General features: G+C 40.0%; 1 protein-coding gene across 1 annotated transcript in view; it reads right to left on the reverse strand.

Annotated features, from left to right (window-relative positions):
* The window catches only part of GABRB1 (gamma-aminobutyric acid type A receptor subunit beta1), a 400,458-nt gene extending 386,812 nt beyond the window's left edge, over positions 1-13,646 (reverse strand). The window contains exons 1-3 of the mRNA XM_004268298.4: positions 13,164-13,646; positions 12,909-13,000; positions 12,402-12,469 (exon numbers count right to left, since the gene is read on the reverse strand). Of these exons, the coding sequence (XP_004268346.1) occupies positions 12,402-12,469; positions 12,909-13,000; positions 13,164-13,243 (240 nt within the window). The 5' untranslated portion in view covers positions 13,244-13,646. The remainder of the gene's footprint in view (positions 1-12,401; positions 12,470-12,908; positions 13,001-13,163) is intronic.
* Between the last annotated feature and the right edge of the window lie 2,218 nt (positions 13,647-15,864).

Consider the following 15,864-nt stretch of genomic DNA (forward strand, 5'->3'; position numbering starts at 1 on the left):
CAGCATGGACACTATGCCTCCAGAGAATGGAGGTGAATTTGCTGATTTCACATTTTGGTCTACAAAGTACTGGGTATTGCTGTCAGATCAAGCAAAATGCTTTTCGAGTGCAAAGGATCAGTGTGGACAGCACAAATGCTGTCTCAGCACATCTCAGCCATTGTTTCGAGCTGTTTCCTATTGGCTCCTGAAATCAGGAAACTGCTGATTCTGGGGAAAGTATGAAATAAATCCTGTTTCCTCCTTTCCTCCTTTCCTTTTCTAGTCTCTGTCTCTCTCTCTCTTTTTTTTTTTAACTACACAAGGTGTATTTATTATTATTATTTTTGAGTCTCTGTCTCTTAAGCAAACCTGTTCTCTCATTCAACCATTCATTCACACACTGGTATTAATACAAGAAATAAAGACTAGCATTATTAGTGCCTCTCTCAGGTGTTATTTGCACTTCAGCAGGAAGAAAAGCAGAAGATATCAAAATCTGTTGATTGCAGGACTTCCCTGGCGGTGCAGTGGTTAAGAAACCACCTGCCAATGCAGGGGAAACGGGTTCGGTCCCTGGTCCGGGAAGATCCCACATGCCGTGGATCAGCTAAGCCCGTGTGCCACAACTACGGAGCCTGAGTTCAAGACCCCTCGAGCTGCAACTATTGAGTCCACACGCTGCAACTACTGAAGCCCACACGCCTAGAGCCCATGCTCCACAAGAGAAGCCGCCATACCGCAACGGAGAGTAGCGCCCACTTGCCGCAACTAGAGAAAGCCCACGCAGCAACGAAGACCCAACGCAGCCAAAAAAAAAAAAAAAAAAAATCTGATGATGGCATTTCAAGCAGGTAGCTTCTGAAATTACCTTCTGTAGGTGCTCCCTGCCTACAGTACTGAAAGGGTCCCACATTTCCACTCAAAAACAAACCTCCACTCAGTGAGACTGAATAGTATCGAAAAATAATAATGGCATTTGCTTTGTTTGAGTTTGGGCTCACATATCTCTGCCCATTTTGCAGAACCAAAAGTGCAAATCCTTTAAAATGTGTGAAAGCTGAATGGTAACTAGGCAAAAACATAATTCACCAAGATATGTTTATGTCCGTTGACTGTGATTTTGAACACAGTAGGGCATATGTCATCTGCAATCTGTCATGTGTCATCCTGAAAGTCATTCCCTTCCACAGTTGCAGAAAACCAGGTTATAAAGTCCCCTTCACACTTCATGACAACACAGCTTGCGGAGGTGTCTCCCAAAATGGGGTTGACATAGATGTAGGAGATAGGCACCAATAACCCACCAAAAACTGGATACAACTTTTCAGTTATGTGAGTAGCTCCTACTCCAAATTTTTCATCCTGTCCTCGTCCTCCCATTTCCAACTTCAAAACTTCTAAAAATCAGTTCCTGCCACATTTAGCCAAAAGTTTGCAACTGACTAACATTAACCTTCATACTGAATCTTCTTTGTCTCTTATCAGCCTCAACTCCGCAGTCGGTTTGAACGGGGATTTTTATGCTCTAGGTTGTTGCTTTGGGATGTGCTGAATTGTGTGTGTGTGTGTGTGTGTGTGTGTGTCTGTGTGTTGGGAGTGGGGGCAAACAGAGAGGTGGTGATGTCAGTGGAAAGAATCTCTTATCTCCGTTTAATGTGGTAGTTGATTTAACACATTTACTGGTTATGACAAATTACTGTGTGGGTGTGGAAGTTTCAGACAAAAGTTGATGTTTCAAAGCAAATATCCATGTTTAGGTAAGGATACAGTTACAGCAGAAATGACTAGATAGATAGATATATGTAGATAGATATAATAGATATTATATACATATATAGTAAATATATATATTTCTGGATTAGATATATTATTTACTTTATATTTTCAAATTTGATAAACTTCCTTGGTTGTCTTTTAAAATCTAACTTACCTCATTCAAAATCACTCCAAATGGCTGAGGCCTTTTCATATGCTTCCCTTTATGTTTGATTTTCCTTCTTTTTAAATGTCATTCACTTTGTAGTCATCATTCCAGGTATTCTTTAGTAATTTCTTAAATGTTTCCAGAAATATTGAAAGTCCAGGTACCAGAATACAGATGACATTTTGAAAAATGAAAATAATTCACTAATTTTTAGAGATGATGAAAGTTATGCGTGTATACATATATATGCATGTATATATGTACGTTGATATTTGTCATGAAATGATTTTGTGTCTGTAAAACTGGCTGTGCCATGTGATAAAGTTGTTTCTATGGAAACGGCTCATGATTCATGATCAACATAAAAGAAAACTACATATGAAGGTATAAGGTAGATCTGACAGAGAAACTATTAATTTCTGAATTAGAAAATTTAAATGCCATTATTACTAACACTTTTTATGGCTAGAAAATTTCTTTTATAATCCTAATAAATGTTATTAAGTCCCTATAATATGCTAGGAGCTACATAGAGAGCATAAGGAATATAATCCTAAACTTCCTGTAGCTTTCATAGTGCTGGTGGTGAGGGGGTGGAAGACAAGGTTAATAAAAACCTTATACGAACTGAAAGAAGATCATTATGTTATATTGGGTCTTTTGTCTTTTCAGAGTCTTGATTTGTTTATATGCCCCACACATTCTTCCTCCAGCAGATTCCTCTTCCATGTGGCTACAGCAAAGCTCTGTAGAAGAAAGATGACTTCGTGTGGGTGTTGAAGTAGATCTAGATGCATCTGGGTGGGAAAGAGATTGCAGGTGGGAGGAGGGAGAAGTGATGGCCTCTGACATGAGAAAATGTTCTAGGCACAGGTAGGATTTCAAATAAATGTCATTGACCTGTCTCTATGGAAACCACAAAGCAGTTTCTCTTGACTAAAGAATTGTACATCATTGTCTTGAAAATAATAGATCAGAAGAAAAAAAACCTCCCCGTGAGTCACAGAGGGCTAGAGTAGGCAGGGACCCTGAGCTTTCAACAAATCTATTCCCCCGCCTTCAGGAAGGATCCCAAATAAACCTTCTCATTCAAACAGGATTCACTCCTAGCAACTTCCCTGATTAATCCATTCAGCAACCAGAAAGAGACATCTGGCCTCTAACTTTCCTACTGTGTCCAGAGGACCTTAACCCACACTCTTTTTCTGCTGTGGTAGGGACTGCTAACAGCTACCTTCTGTTTGAACCCTCTTTTGTTTGAATCTACTTCTCTAGCTGCTTCTCTGCTTTCTTTCCCTAAACTTGATGACACACTCTATGAATATGCCTTTGCTAAAATAGGTATCCACTTTCCAGGAGACCATCTGTGGGGATAGGGCTCTGTTGAAATCTTGTTTAAAATCATCCCCACCAAGCCATTCAAATGTTTCAGCTCTTCTGCAAAGCTCCTGGGGGTCACTTTTGAATTTTCCTGGCAGCTAAGTTTCATTTCTGTTGGTCCCACCTGTGCTGTCTATTATACTGCTCCATCTCATTTGATTGCCAAATACACTTTCTACAAGAACACACACTGCTTTTAATGTGATTTCCCATGGAAACACGGTGTTCCAGAAGGACTCTGAACCATTTTAGGGATGTGATGGAGAAGAGAGCAGATGCTGTATAAGTGGGTTCCACACACATCTTTTCTTCCCATCTATATGGTTTTATAAAAGCAACTGAAACAGTGTACAAAAGTCACTTCTCTGGGTGAATTTGAAAAGTAGGTTCTCAATCTTGTCAGGGTCTAGGTCCTCCTAGATAAAGAACAATGTTGCTACAGGTTAAAGTTGACTGCACTTCATTCTCTGTCTTTGGTCAGCACCCTTTCTCCATATCTCTAACTGGTTCATTTCAGCCACCACATTTATGCACCCAGGATTTCTCCCTGTAGAACCTGCTTTACATGTGAACAGAATTAGAAGGGTCATGAAGAAATTAATCTTTTTCAGGATAGGTCCAACCTCCAATACTCTACCACAATGTTCCCACAAGTACCTTGCAACAACATGCTCTGAATTTTTTTTTTTTTAAATTCTGAAAACATATCTACTTCAACGGTGAACAAGGTGGTTGGTGCTTCTTTTCCTGTTTCCCTTCCTGGGCAGATGGTGCCGTATGTGCCCATCACTCAATATGGAACCCATAGGGCAACCTAGGCTCACTGCCTCTCTAACTTCCAACATCTAACCAGTCATGAAATCCCTCTGATTTGCCTCTGTTTGAATTTCTCTTTCTTCCCCTCTTCTTTTCTATTCTTAAGGCCACTGTTCTCCTTGAGGCATTTATCATCTCTCATTTGGACTCCGAAATACCCTGTAATGCTTCTTAACTAGGAATGTTGGCCCCAGTTGTAGCCTTCTCTACTTCAACCTCCAGGCAGCTATCAGAATGATCTACCTGAAATGCAAAACGTAGCACCTGTTAAAACCTGTAGCAGGTTTCCTGTATTTCAGGATTAGGATTCATTTCCTTAGCATACACATTCCAGCATCATTTCTTCTTTCTGTCTCTCTGTCTCTGTTTCTGTCTCTGTCTGTGTGTGTATGTGTGTGTGTGTGTGTGTCCGTCCTTTTAAAGTGAAAAATTTTAATGTTTAAGATTTTTAAAAAATCAAACAATTCAAAAGGGCATATTAAGAACAGTAAGTATCCCTCCAAGTCTTACTCCTATAGTCCTGGTTCCACTTCCAAGAGACAACCACTGTTACTCATTTCTTGTATATTCTTCCAGAAGTGGTCAGTGCATATACAAAAAAATATGTATGTTTCTAGAGAGGCTTCTTTTTAGACAAGTGAGAACATTCAATAACTCTGTCCTACATCTTGCTGTTAACATCCTGTCTTATTTCTTTTTTTTTTTTTTTAACATCTTTATTGGGGTATAATTGCTTTACAATGGTGTGTTAGTTTCTGCTTTATAACAAAGTGAATCAGTTATACATATACATATGTGCCCATATCTCTTCCCTCTTGCGTCTCCCTCCCTCCCACCCTCCCTATCCCACCCCTCCAGGCTGTCACAAAGCACCAAGCCAATATCCCTGTGCCATGCGGCTGCTTCCCACTAGCTATCTACCTTACTACGTTTGTTAGTGTGTATATGCCCATGACTCTCTCTCGCCCCGTCACAGCTCACCCTTCCCCCTCCCCATAACCTCAAGTCCGTTCTCTAGGAGGTCTGCGTCTTTATTCCTGCCTTACCCCTAGGTTCTTCACTGTCTTATTTCTTGACAATCTTCCCTGTGCCCTTTAAGTTCTCCCAATAGTGAATGACTTATAATTCCCAGAACACTCCATACTGTTTTCAGGCATACTTGCCAATGCTGATGCCTTTCCTTTTGCTTGGAAGTTTCTTCTTCTCATTTGCAGCTTACACATGGTGCTCACTACTATTCCTCTTTAGGAATTAACCTTTCACCGTGCCTTAGAAACTGCTCCTCTATGCTCCCATAGGACGCTGGACATACATGTTTCTATCATAGCCACTACCACATTGTTTTAAATAACTTGGTCTCTGCATTCTCCTCTATGCTGTAAAATATTGGGCTGGCCAAAAAGTTCGCTCGGGTTCCCCCACAACATCTTACACCAAAAGCCGAACGAACTTTTTGGCCAACCCAATATCTGAAGGTATGAAACACGTCTTAGTCATTTTCCCATCCCTAGCACCCAGTTCAGGGCACGATAAAAGACTAAGTGTTCAGCAAGTACATGTTGAACCAAAACATCCCATGATCAAGGTAACTATGGATGTTTCAAAAATCTTCCAAAAGGGGAAAAAAATCTTTACTTCAAGAATAGAGATTTTAAATACTTTTTTAAAAAAGACTATAAACCCCACAAGGACAGACACCCTATCTGCTTTATTCAGTAGAGTGGTTGAAAGCTCCTTGGAAAATGCCTTTAATCTTAAATATACAATACGATGACAGTTTTATCGGGGCTGTAAGAGGGAAAACACATTAGGCACTTAATGGAGTGGTAGAAGAAAAAAACTATTAGCGGAAAAACAATGAGGGCTATGAGGATTCTAAGAAGGGGATACTGGGCTCACTAAAGAAAACCCATTTATCTTTCATTCTTCTTATGACCAGCCTTTTTTACTAAGTTATCACCACTAACAGGAATTAATTTTAAACCGTTTCTTGAGCATTTCTGTCAAGGGCTAAGTAATAGATTGTTATGTGCTACGACTATAACTTCCTTCAACAATCATCAGTCAAGAGATTTCATGAAATGCATGATCTTCTGAAAACAGAAGCATTCGAAAATGCAGAAGCTCAATCCTGGTATTACAAGAAATAGGATTCACTCTGCTGAAAAAGCTCATGGGGAAACTGTATTAACATTTAATCAACAGCAAGCATTTACCATTCATCTTCCTATTATCCTCAAGTGTGATAATGTCATTTGAGTTATTGAAACTCAAATCATTTGGAAATATTTAATACCATTTTTTTTCTTTTGTAATATTTTACCTTCCCTATAAGGCAAGATTTGATTCATGTGTGTTTTGAGGGGACCATCAAGACTTTGGGGGCCTGCCATGACAAAAAGCACCAAACATTTACAGAATTGATACTAAGTGACGGTCAGCGGAGATGAGCACTGTGCCTTCACCCCTTGCTCCCAGACCACCTGATGGAAAGATTTTAGGTGGGTTGGGCAAATCTTTGGGATACCCAGATCTTGAAAACTAAAGGTTTCCTTCTGTTTCACATTAAGTGTTGAAACATTTATTAGTTTGGCAATAGTTGAGCAATGTTCCCTGTTTGAATACAATGGACAGTACCAGATGGAAATACTTCAAATATGGTCCTGGCTCCAACGCTTAATACGATATAAACCAGGCATCATTCAAGTCTCATTTTAAAGACCATGGATTCAACATTTCTTGTTGCTGTCTTTGGGAATGTGTTTAGGAAAAAATGGATGATAATGCTATGACCAATTAAAATGGTAATCCAAGGGGCCCCAGACTGCACACAATCATTACTGCAATGTTCCCAGGAGATTACCAGAGTTCGCACTCAGTTGGAATTTAATAAATGCTTGTTGACTGACACATCTAAAAGGAGAACAAAATGGAATAAGATGGAATCTAACAGGAGAATATGATGAAGATGAAGAATCTTGATTTTAACAGAGTCTAAAATCTTTAATAGCCTAAGTTTATATGGTAGATATTTGAACTAGAAAGATGTTTAGCAATTGCATCAATTACCTTCATTTTACAGAAGAGAACCCTGAGGCCTGGAGAAGTCAAGTGACTCACTTAAGGTCTCAAAGCTAAATGCCAGGAATATTTTTTTACTTGCCTCATAGATAGGAGTCAGACTCTTGCAGGCAGCCTGCCTGGGTTCAAATCCTTCTTCTGCCCTTTACTAGACCTATAACTTCTGAGCAAGTTATTTAACCTCTCTTAACATGTTTCTCCCTCTCTCCACCTCAGTTTCTCCATCTGTAATGGGGGATGATAATTCTATAGCCTTAAATGAGCTACTAATATAAAGCATTTGATAGCCATACCTTATACATAGGACGTGTTCAATAAATGCTACTGTTTTCATTGTACTACACACTGTAATACCTAGTCTGGTCACGTGATCCTAAGAACACAGTCTTTCAAATGTGACTGCAAACTTTAAAAAACCTGGATAGGCTTGCTTTGATGTGGCTTAGAGTATAAAAACATCTTTCTGTTATCTCCAAACAGAAAGGCAAAGGGAAGTTTTTCCTCTCTTAGCTTCTCCAGATGGTACAATGTTGTAACCCAGCACCTAAAAGTGAGACCTGGTTGATTACTCATATAAGAGAAAAATGTATTTATATCTTTAACTGCTGATATCTGTTCATGCCTTTAAATGGTACTGACCTATTGGCTCTATTTGCAAAGGAATTCTGTTATAGCCTCAGGGAATTTACTGACAGCAGCAAGAGTATGTTTAGGCTCTTTTACAAAGCTATCGCAAGCTCCTAGTGGGGTGAAAGCCAGTTTGCAATGTTCTTTATTCTGAAGAAGAAAAGTCATTGTAAAGCAGCAGGATAGTGTTGTCCGAATTACTGGGCTTGGCAACATTTTCATAGCCATCATTAAAGGCTGGTGGACTCATAAGTATTGGCACAGTTAGGAGGACTGCTTATTAGTTTAAGTCAAGCCCTATCAGCCTTGTCATCAACTGTTACACTCAATTTTCCCCTCTGAGCACAGCTACCTATTTAACTACCTGGGAGTTAACTTGAAACTTAGTTTGAAAAATATCATCTTTAGAGAAATTTAAGAGAAAAAAAGGTTCATTTCTTAATAATGCTAGCCCTTAGAATAATGTACTACAATCTTGCTTCTCAAAGTGCTGTCCATATACCAGCAATCGGCATCACCTGGGAGTTGTTAAAAATGTAGGCTATCAGACCCCATCCCAAACCTCTGAATAAAAAACTGCATTTTAACATGTTGAGATCCCAGAGTGATTCAGATACACATTAAAGAATGGGAAACACTGGCTTAGAGAAAGTGGTGACAGGTGGTTATTGTTTGGTGTCACCAAGAGGATGATAATTAGACATAACTGAAGCATATACCAGAAACCTCTGGAATCAAATACTAAAATAACAGTGGGATTTAACAAGAGTGGACATTTCGTAAATAAAATTTCTTTTTCTTTTGGGTATTATTTAGAAAATTGGCTCATTTTAGTTTTTATTTTGGGGGGGTGTTTTTATTGTTAATTTTAATGCCTATAAGAACATTCACTATGGCATCCATGTATGCATAAAGGAAGGAAACAATGAATACACAGTAGCTATCCATTCCTGGGAACAGCTTGGGTTGAGACCTACTTTGAGTTAGGACTCAATAGATTTCAAGTTTTCTGGGGGTGGCCACTCAGACCATCACGTCTTTAGATCAGAGACAGAGAGCTCTGTGGCTGGAACTCCTCCTTGATGATCAGGAGCTGCCTCTTTAATAAGACAGAAAGGCTAGTCATTGGAATCTGAAATACAAGGGTTCAATCTTTTGTTTTCAGGTAGTTAATATCTTGTTCCCCCAATCCACTGCTCTGAGAGAAGACTTACTTACTATTATCTGTGTTTTATTGGGCTTATAGTAGCAGGTGTTAGTGGTTATTTTAAGGCAATTTCTGGGGGCTACTGTCTCCTTTTGTTCCAACTGCCTCTTATTCCTCTTCAGTCATCCGTGTGTGTGTGTGTGTGTGTGTGTGTGTGTGTGTGTGTGTGTGTGTGTGTGTGTGTGTGTGTAGGTATACAGCTTGGCAGAAATTGTTAAGAGAGAAGGTTTGAGGAATTTAATTTTAAATACATGGAAATCACAGTCATATTTTTAAGATGATAGAAGATAATAGTATGTAGTCTCTATCATAGGCACAATACATCCCATGATGCCAAAAGAAAAATCCTTCCTAATTTAATGAACAATATTATTGCCTGAAAAGAAAACTCTTGCTCTCAAGTATGGTTTTTTTCCCTGCGTCAGAATTATTCTTCAGCAGTTTTCCATTCAATGCTCAAAACCAACAATTATTGATTATAGAGATTCTATAAAAACTCTCTCTCTCTCTTTCAAATTTGGGAAAAATATTTTAAATCCTGAAGGACATGAATCAGAAAATACTCTTGATGTGACGTTAGTCTTTAATAAAACAGACAATGTTAGAAACCAATCTGGAATTATATTTCACTTAGCGTAGCATAGGAAAAGAACAAAAATTAACAGTCTAGTTTTCAAACCCATTAATGTAATGTACAATTATGCGATTTTCCCACATGTGGAAATGGGTGGATAATAATGGTAATGAATAAAAATATAAAAATGAGCATTGTTTTAGCAATGGATTTTAATCTGAATTTTCTTTAAAACTATTTTATTATATTTGATGTTCATTTTTATTTGTTGTTAATTTTGTTGAAAATTTCCTATTAAATAATCTCAGAAGTTACTGCCTATCAGGGTTCTGAAACATGCTTAATATAAAAGCAATAAGTCTTATTTCTCATTGACATTTCTACTCTACTTTATGATCTAAAAATCAAAGCATACCATAGACAGTGCTCTTAACCAGGGCTTACTAACCAGATTTTGCTTATATAGAACCCTCAATCCTAAAATTCCTCTTTGTTTCCAATTTTTTTGGAGTTATTTCCAATCTATGTATTCCCATGCTTTGTTATAGATGATAGAAGAAAAAATAAACCTTGGGTCTTGTTGGTAGATTTCATTAAAAAGAGAAGCAAGGAAGAATAAGTAAATCAAGGTTTATTATTTTCCTATGTTCAGTGGTTTCTATTTTCCCATCATGCCTCTAACACTATTGTGGAAAGGTAATGGGTAATTTAGTAGAATATATTTTTTAAAGGTTTATCTGTTGGGTGAATATTTTAAAAACTCAAGTACATATACACACGGTACAGTGAGTAAATAGGTTATATTATTCCATCATTAAGAGCTATTTCCAGTGGTACAGCAATTAAATTAATTATTTTTTTTTCTGAGCTTCTGTATGAATTCAGTTGAACAACTGATTATACAGAGCTTTTTTGTTATGGTGGTTGTTTTAGTTAAACAGCAACTTCCCTATTCAATTCAGTTTTGGTTTTGTCTTTGGTTTGAAACTGAAAAGTTGTTTGTAAATATAGTCAACAGAATTATACATTTTAAAAATTCTGAAAAGCGTAGTACTCTAAAAGCAGACCACTGGCAAAGGCACTGTTTGCCTTTTGAGTCTTCTGAATCTTCTCCTATTTTATAAATTATCTGTGTGGGTACTTACAAGGTGCCAAAATAAATGACTGAAAAGGAAATTATTATCATCATTTATCTACATGATACAAACAACTTAAACTAATTCATTGCCTAATTTATCCAGTTGCAATGGCGTGGATTGGGTATGATTTGTATATGTGCCCATGTTATTACATTCCCCAGTGTTTGTCAATAGTTCATCTTGGGTGCTTTGTGGTAGTGACATGTATGTGACAGAATATTATAAATGAGTCTATTAAAAATCTTTTCCAAGTCAGAGAATATTCATTGTGCATTGATATTTCAAAATTGTTTTTCTAATACAGCCATCAGAGATATTAATTTAAAATAATATTTAAAATAAGCTATTTAAAGCAGGGGAAAGTGCAACTTTAAAATACAGAAATTTAATAGTCACACTTTTTATTCTAATCCCACTCAATATATTTTAAATATACGTATTTTTCCCTGACATACCTTAAAAAAAAAAAGAAAGAAAAATTCTTAAGCCTTAGCGTGTTAAAATAAAATGACTCACTAATAATGAAATGAAATGACAATTCAATAGCCTTTACAAATATAGAGTGATAAAACCCCCAGAGGCTTTAGTCTTTAAATTATTCAGCATGTCTAAATTTCTGCTGCCACAATATTTTTTTTCGCAAGTGGAATAAAAATGGCATTTTGCTCAGGTAGATCTAGCTGTTCCCTGGGTGGTTGGTTCTAGAAAAGCGACAGGCTTTTCCCCCTGCCTTACAAGAAGCAACAGTTGGAAACTCTAACTAGAAAACTGCTACCCCACAGTGGTTGGAAAGCGCCAACAGAGATAGTGACAGCTATGATTTCAATCCATTTTGCAACAGCTTCAGAAAGGCAGGAGGAAAAATGAAATAAAAGAATGTTAACTCTTAGCAATGAAAAGATTGCGCTATGCTCCCTATGTTGCTATCGCCCTCTCCTCCCCCCTCCCTTCTCTAGTCTCTTTGATCATCAGGCTTTTTCGGCATGCTTGGGTTTATAAGGCAAAGCAAAGCAATAACTCCATCCATTCGGTTTGAACTTAAACTCGCAAGATGCAGCAAGACAAATTCATCAACCCTCACGTGGGAACAATACAAGCCTCTCCCCAGAATCTGGCTTGAGCACTTTGACACCGTTGTCTCAGCCTGTTGCTCCTGCCACTCGGTGTGCTAGAGCCTGGAAAGAGGGAGGGAACACTATGAAACCTCATCTGTGTGCTTGGGTGCTTTGTGGCGGGCCGTGGGTGGGTCCACTTCACCGGCTGCCGGGACCGTGCCTGCGGAGTAGGCGGCCGCGGACCACCGTGCGGGGACCTCTCGTGCAGGCCGCCCGGCCACCGGCAGGTGGTGCCCTACGCCTCTCAACACCGAAGGAAACCCAGCGAAAGTACCGCTGACTCCGCCCCACCGGCTCTGCCGGCTCCACAATCACCGTCCTTCCCCAAATAGTGCGGAGCACGTTTCCTCCGGAACACCGCAGTAGCCCGTGTGTGTGTGTCGAAAATACAAACCAGGGCCAGCAGGGTGTGTGTGTGCCAGAGTGGGGAGCGGGCGCGGAGCGGGATCCATGGGCCGGGGCGAGGTGACCGCCAACGAAACGCAGAGGGCACGGGGACCGGTCCGTTTCGCATCTGCGTAAGCCCGGCTGCCGGGCCAGTAGCGAGGCCACTCACCATGTTCACTTCGGAGACCATGTCTATGCTGGCGACATCGATCCTCATCCCGACGTCCACGGGGGGCCCTACCGGGGAGGTGGGACACATTACGGGCATAATCTCAGAGTGGCCACAGGCTGGGGAGGGTCGGGGGGCTTCCCTGCGCTATCTACATTCTGAATGGGCTCCGCTACCCCCAGCCCTCCACCCCCTTGCCGGGGACAGCCTGGGAAAACAGGTGTGGGCACACGAATGATGCAGTGACTATGCAGAGGGTGTGTCGGGCCGGGGGAAGGTCGGCTCTGCCTGGGGTTCATCCACCTGCGACTGGGGCTCCGGCGTGGTGTGTGTGTGTGTGTGTGTGTGTGTGTGTGTGTGTGGCCAGAGCGTAGGGCGTAAGGCACGCTTACCAAAATGACATGTTTCTTCTTCTTCTTTTTTTTTTTTTTTTTTTTGACATTTGTCTTTGACAAGAAAGGAGAACTAGATATGGGTTACAGGTTGAAAAAAAAGATGAAACATTACCTCCAAAGTCCGGCCGCAAGCGAATGTCATAACCTTTGAGCAATCTATCCACTGTCTCTTTCACGTATGACATGTTGCTGGGCTCATTGGCGCTGAAGGGAAGAAGTAGGGACCGGATTCAGAATGAGCACAAACTGCGAGCAGACATAAAAATAGACAGGCACACCTACCCCCCAAATAACGAGCTACATGATCCAGCAAGCATGTAAAAAGAAAAACACCAAGAAAAAAAGACATTCAACAACAGCAGCTCACCTGTGTGCACAACAGACCATGGCAATCATCACAGGGAAAGAGAGAAGCCCCAAACTCTCTCGGTTTTGTACTGTCCACATTACTAACTCTGATTAAAGAATTGTCTTTTCTGCGAAGATTCAAGGAATGCAACTTAGTCGGCGGCCGGGCAGTAATTCCCGAATGGACCTGCGCATGCGCAGAGGGTGCTCACTACCAAAAGACACCTTGTGCCTTGCAAACAATATTCCTAGTGGAACAGGCAACAGATTTCAATCCCTTTAAAGTTCCTGTTTGTGGTGCTCCGCGTCCTCCGTGTAGTAAAAGATACCCTGCTGTTTCCTTGCTCGTGCTTGTGTATACGGATCTTTCTTTGTGCACTGGAGGTTTCTACGTTCATTTCCTTTCTGCCTTCCACCTAATTTTTTTACTCAGTTTCCAGGGATATGGCTTAGGCTGCCTGTGATTGGCATATTTCGTTGACAGTCACGGTGGTCTAAGAACCGGGAGTCTAGAGGCGAGGCGGTTCTCTCTGGTTGCCTGTGTGTGTGTGTGTGTGTGTGTGTGTGTGTGAGAGAGAGAGAGAGAGAGAGAGAGAGAGAGAGAGATGGGTGAGGGGCAAAGTGAGTGGAGAGGGAGAGCCACAGAAGAAGGAAACTCAGGATGTATTTGAAGAGTCCAGGAATCAGGTCCGCTTGAGAGGAGTCTTAGCACGTCTGGCTTACTGCCCTCCTTCTCTATGGGAGGAGGAAGAGAAGAGGGTCGACTTTTGTGCTCGCTCCCCCGCTCTCCCACTTTTCTTCCCTCCGCCTTTCTTGTCTCACCAAGCGAGAGAGGTGGGGTGAAAGCAAGCCAGAGGCAGCATCTCGGGCAGGCAATCCTTTTCCTAGAGCCATTCGCCTCAAGTCCCACTTTTCTTCTAGGTTCTAGTGAGGAAAACCTCTTTTTTAATTGCCAGCGTGTTAGCATGTATTAATAACCCAAAACAGGACCCTGAAACACCCAAGCCTCTGTTTGCTATTAGATTGGGGTTCTGTAGGAGAAAGAGTTGTTTGAATTAAATTAAATTCAGTCAATGCAATTCGATAGAAGCCATTGAGCACATGTGAGGTGGGAGGCCCTTTGCCAGGGGGTTGTTCATCTCTTTAATAGTATATATTAAATCTTGTCTATGTTCTGGGTATTTTGGGACTCAGAGATGACTTAAAAAGGGTTCCTGACCTAGAGAAATTCACAGACTGATAGGGGGATGGACATAAACATAAGTAAATTCAATATTTCTCTATATAGTTTATATAGTGGCAGGTTGTTACTTCTACCGGAGAGAGGCAGATATGGTTTCTGGAGGAGAAAGGTTTTTGCCAGAGCAGGGAGGGAGGGGAACTCCAGAAGGAGGGAACAGCATGTGCCAAATGACTTGAAAGAGACTGACAAACTATGAGACTTCAAAGCCTATGGTCTGCTTAGATAGCTGAACCCTGAAATACTTGAGCAGAATATAAAAGGAGGGAGGTAGTGACGGAGGGTGGTGAGTGTGCAAAGGGAAGCTGAGGCCAGACTACAAGGAAAGTTACATACTCCACTATGCAAATTTAAGCTTCTGGGAATCACTGACAGTTTTAAGTAGGGTCAGGGTCAGATTTAGGTTTTAAAATGGTCTGATAGAATAATCATGATAAAAAGGATTAACATTCATCAGCTGTGGACTATTTGCTGGTTATCATGCACATTACATAGATGATCTCATTTAAACCTTGTAGCAATCCAAATATGGTAGATATTATTATGATTATTTATTATTATTATTTTATAGATGATGATACTGAGAACAAATCAAGGTAATGTAATTCATTTAATACCAAACAGCTAATAAATGGTGGAATCAACATTTCAACCCAGAATCTATCAACCTATCTGCTCTATGCTATTAAGCATAGACCCCAAGAGGAGGAACCAGAGAGAGTGAAAAGAACAAGGAAGAAGAAGGGATATCACAATACCCTAAGCAAAAGGAACTAAAGTCAGATAATGTATAGCATAGAGAGGAGGTGATAGACTAGTGCAAGATTTCAGAAATGTAATGGAGACATAAAATAGTTGGAAATATCAGGACTTGGAGACTTTTGAAAGGTGCCTAAAGAATTGTACATATGTTTACACATGTGTAGACCTTGACATTCTACATATACATCAATTTCATTTTCTCATTTGAGCCTCATGACAACCTTAAACACTATGGCCATTTCTTCTGGGACCGATGTTAATCATGTTTCTTAATTTTTTTTTATGTTTTCTAGGTGGTCATAAACCCCAATAATTCATTTTTAATAACTACCAGGATTTTATTTAGCAGTGTTTGCCAAAGGGTCAAGATTTTATTCTAGAATTAAGGAAGACTATTGGTGACTTTGCATACTTGAATTCTAATGTTTAGCATGCCCCAGTTGGGATCAGTTTCACTGAATTTCGCATTTAAATTATGCCTTCCACTTATATAGAAGGATACTACAAGAAGTCATAAAATACTCATGATCACATCTGTTATTGGGATACTATTGAGGATGGAGCCCACTGTACCACTCAGTATCATATGTGTGAAGACCTCTGGGAGAAAATTTTTCCCAGACTCTAGTACTCTGAAAAGTGTTTTGTTTCCTGAATCCTAAAATTCACTCACTTCCCTGTTTGCTTTGGTCACTGGGAATCTTAGAATTATTGGTAC

The sequence above is a fragment of the Orcinus orca genome, chromosome 4 (genome assembly GCF_937001465.1).
Source record: "Orcinus orca chromosome 4, mOrcOrc1.1, whole genome shotgun sequence".
Lineage (NCBI taxonomy): Eukaryota > Metazoa > Chordata > Mammalia > Artiodactyla > Delphinidae > Orcinus > Orcinus orca.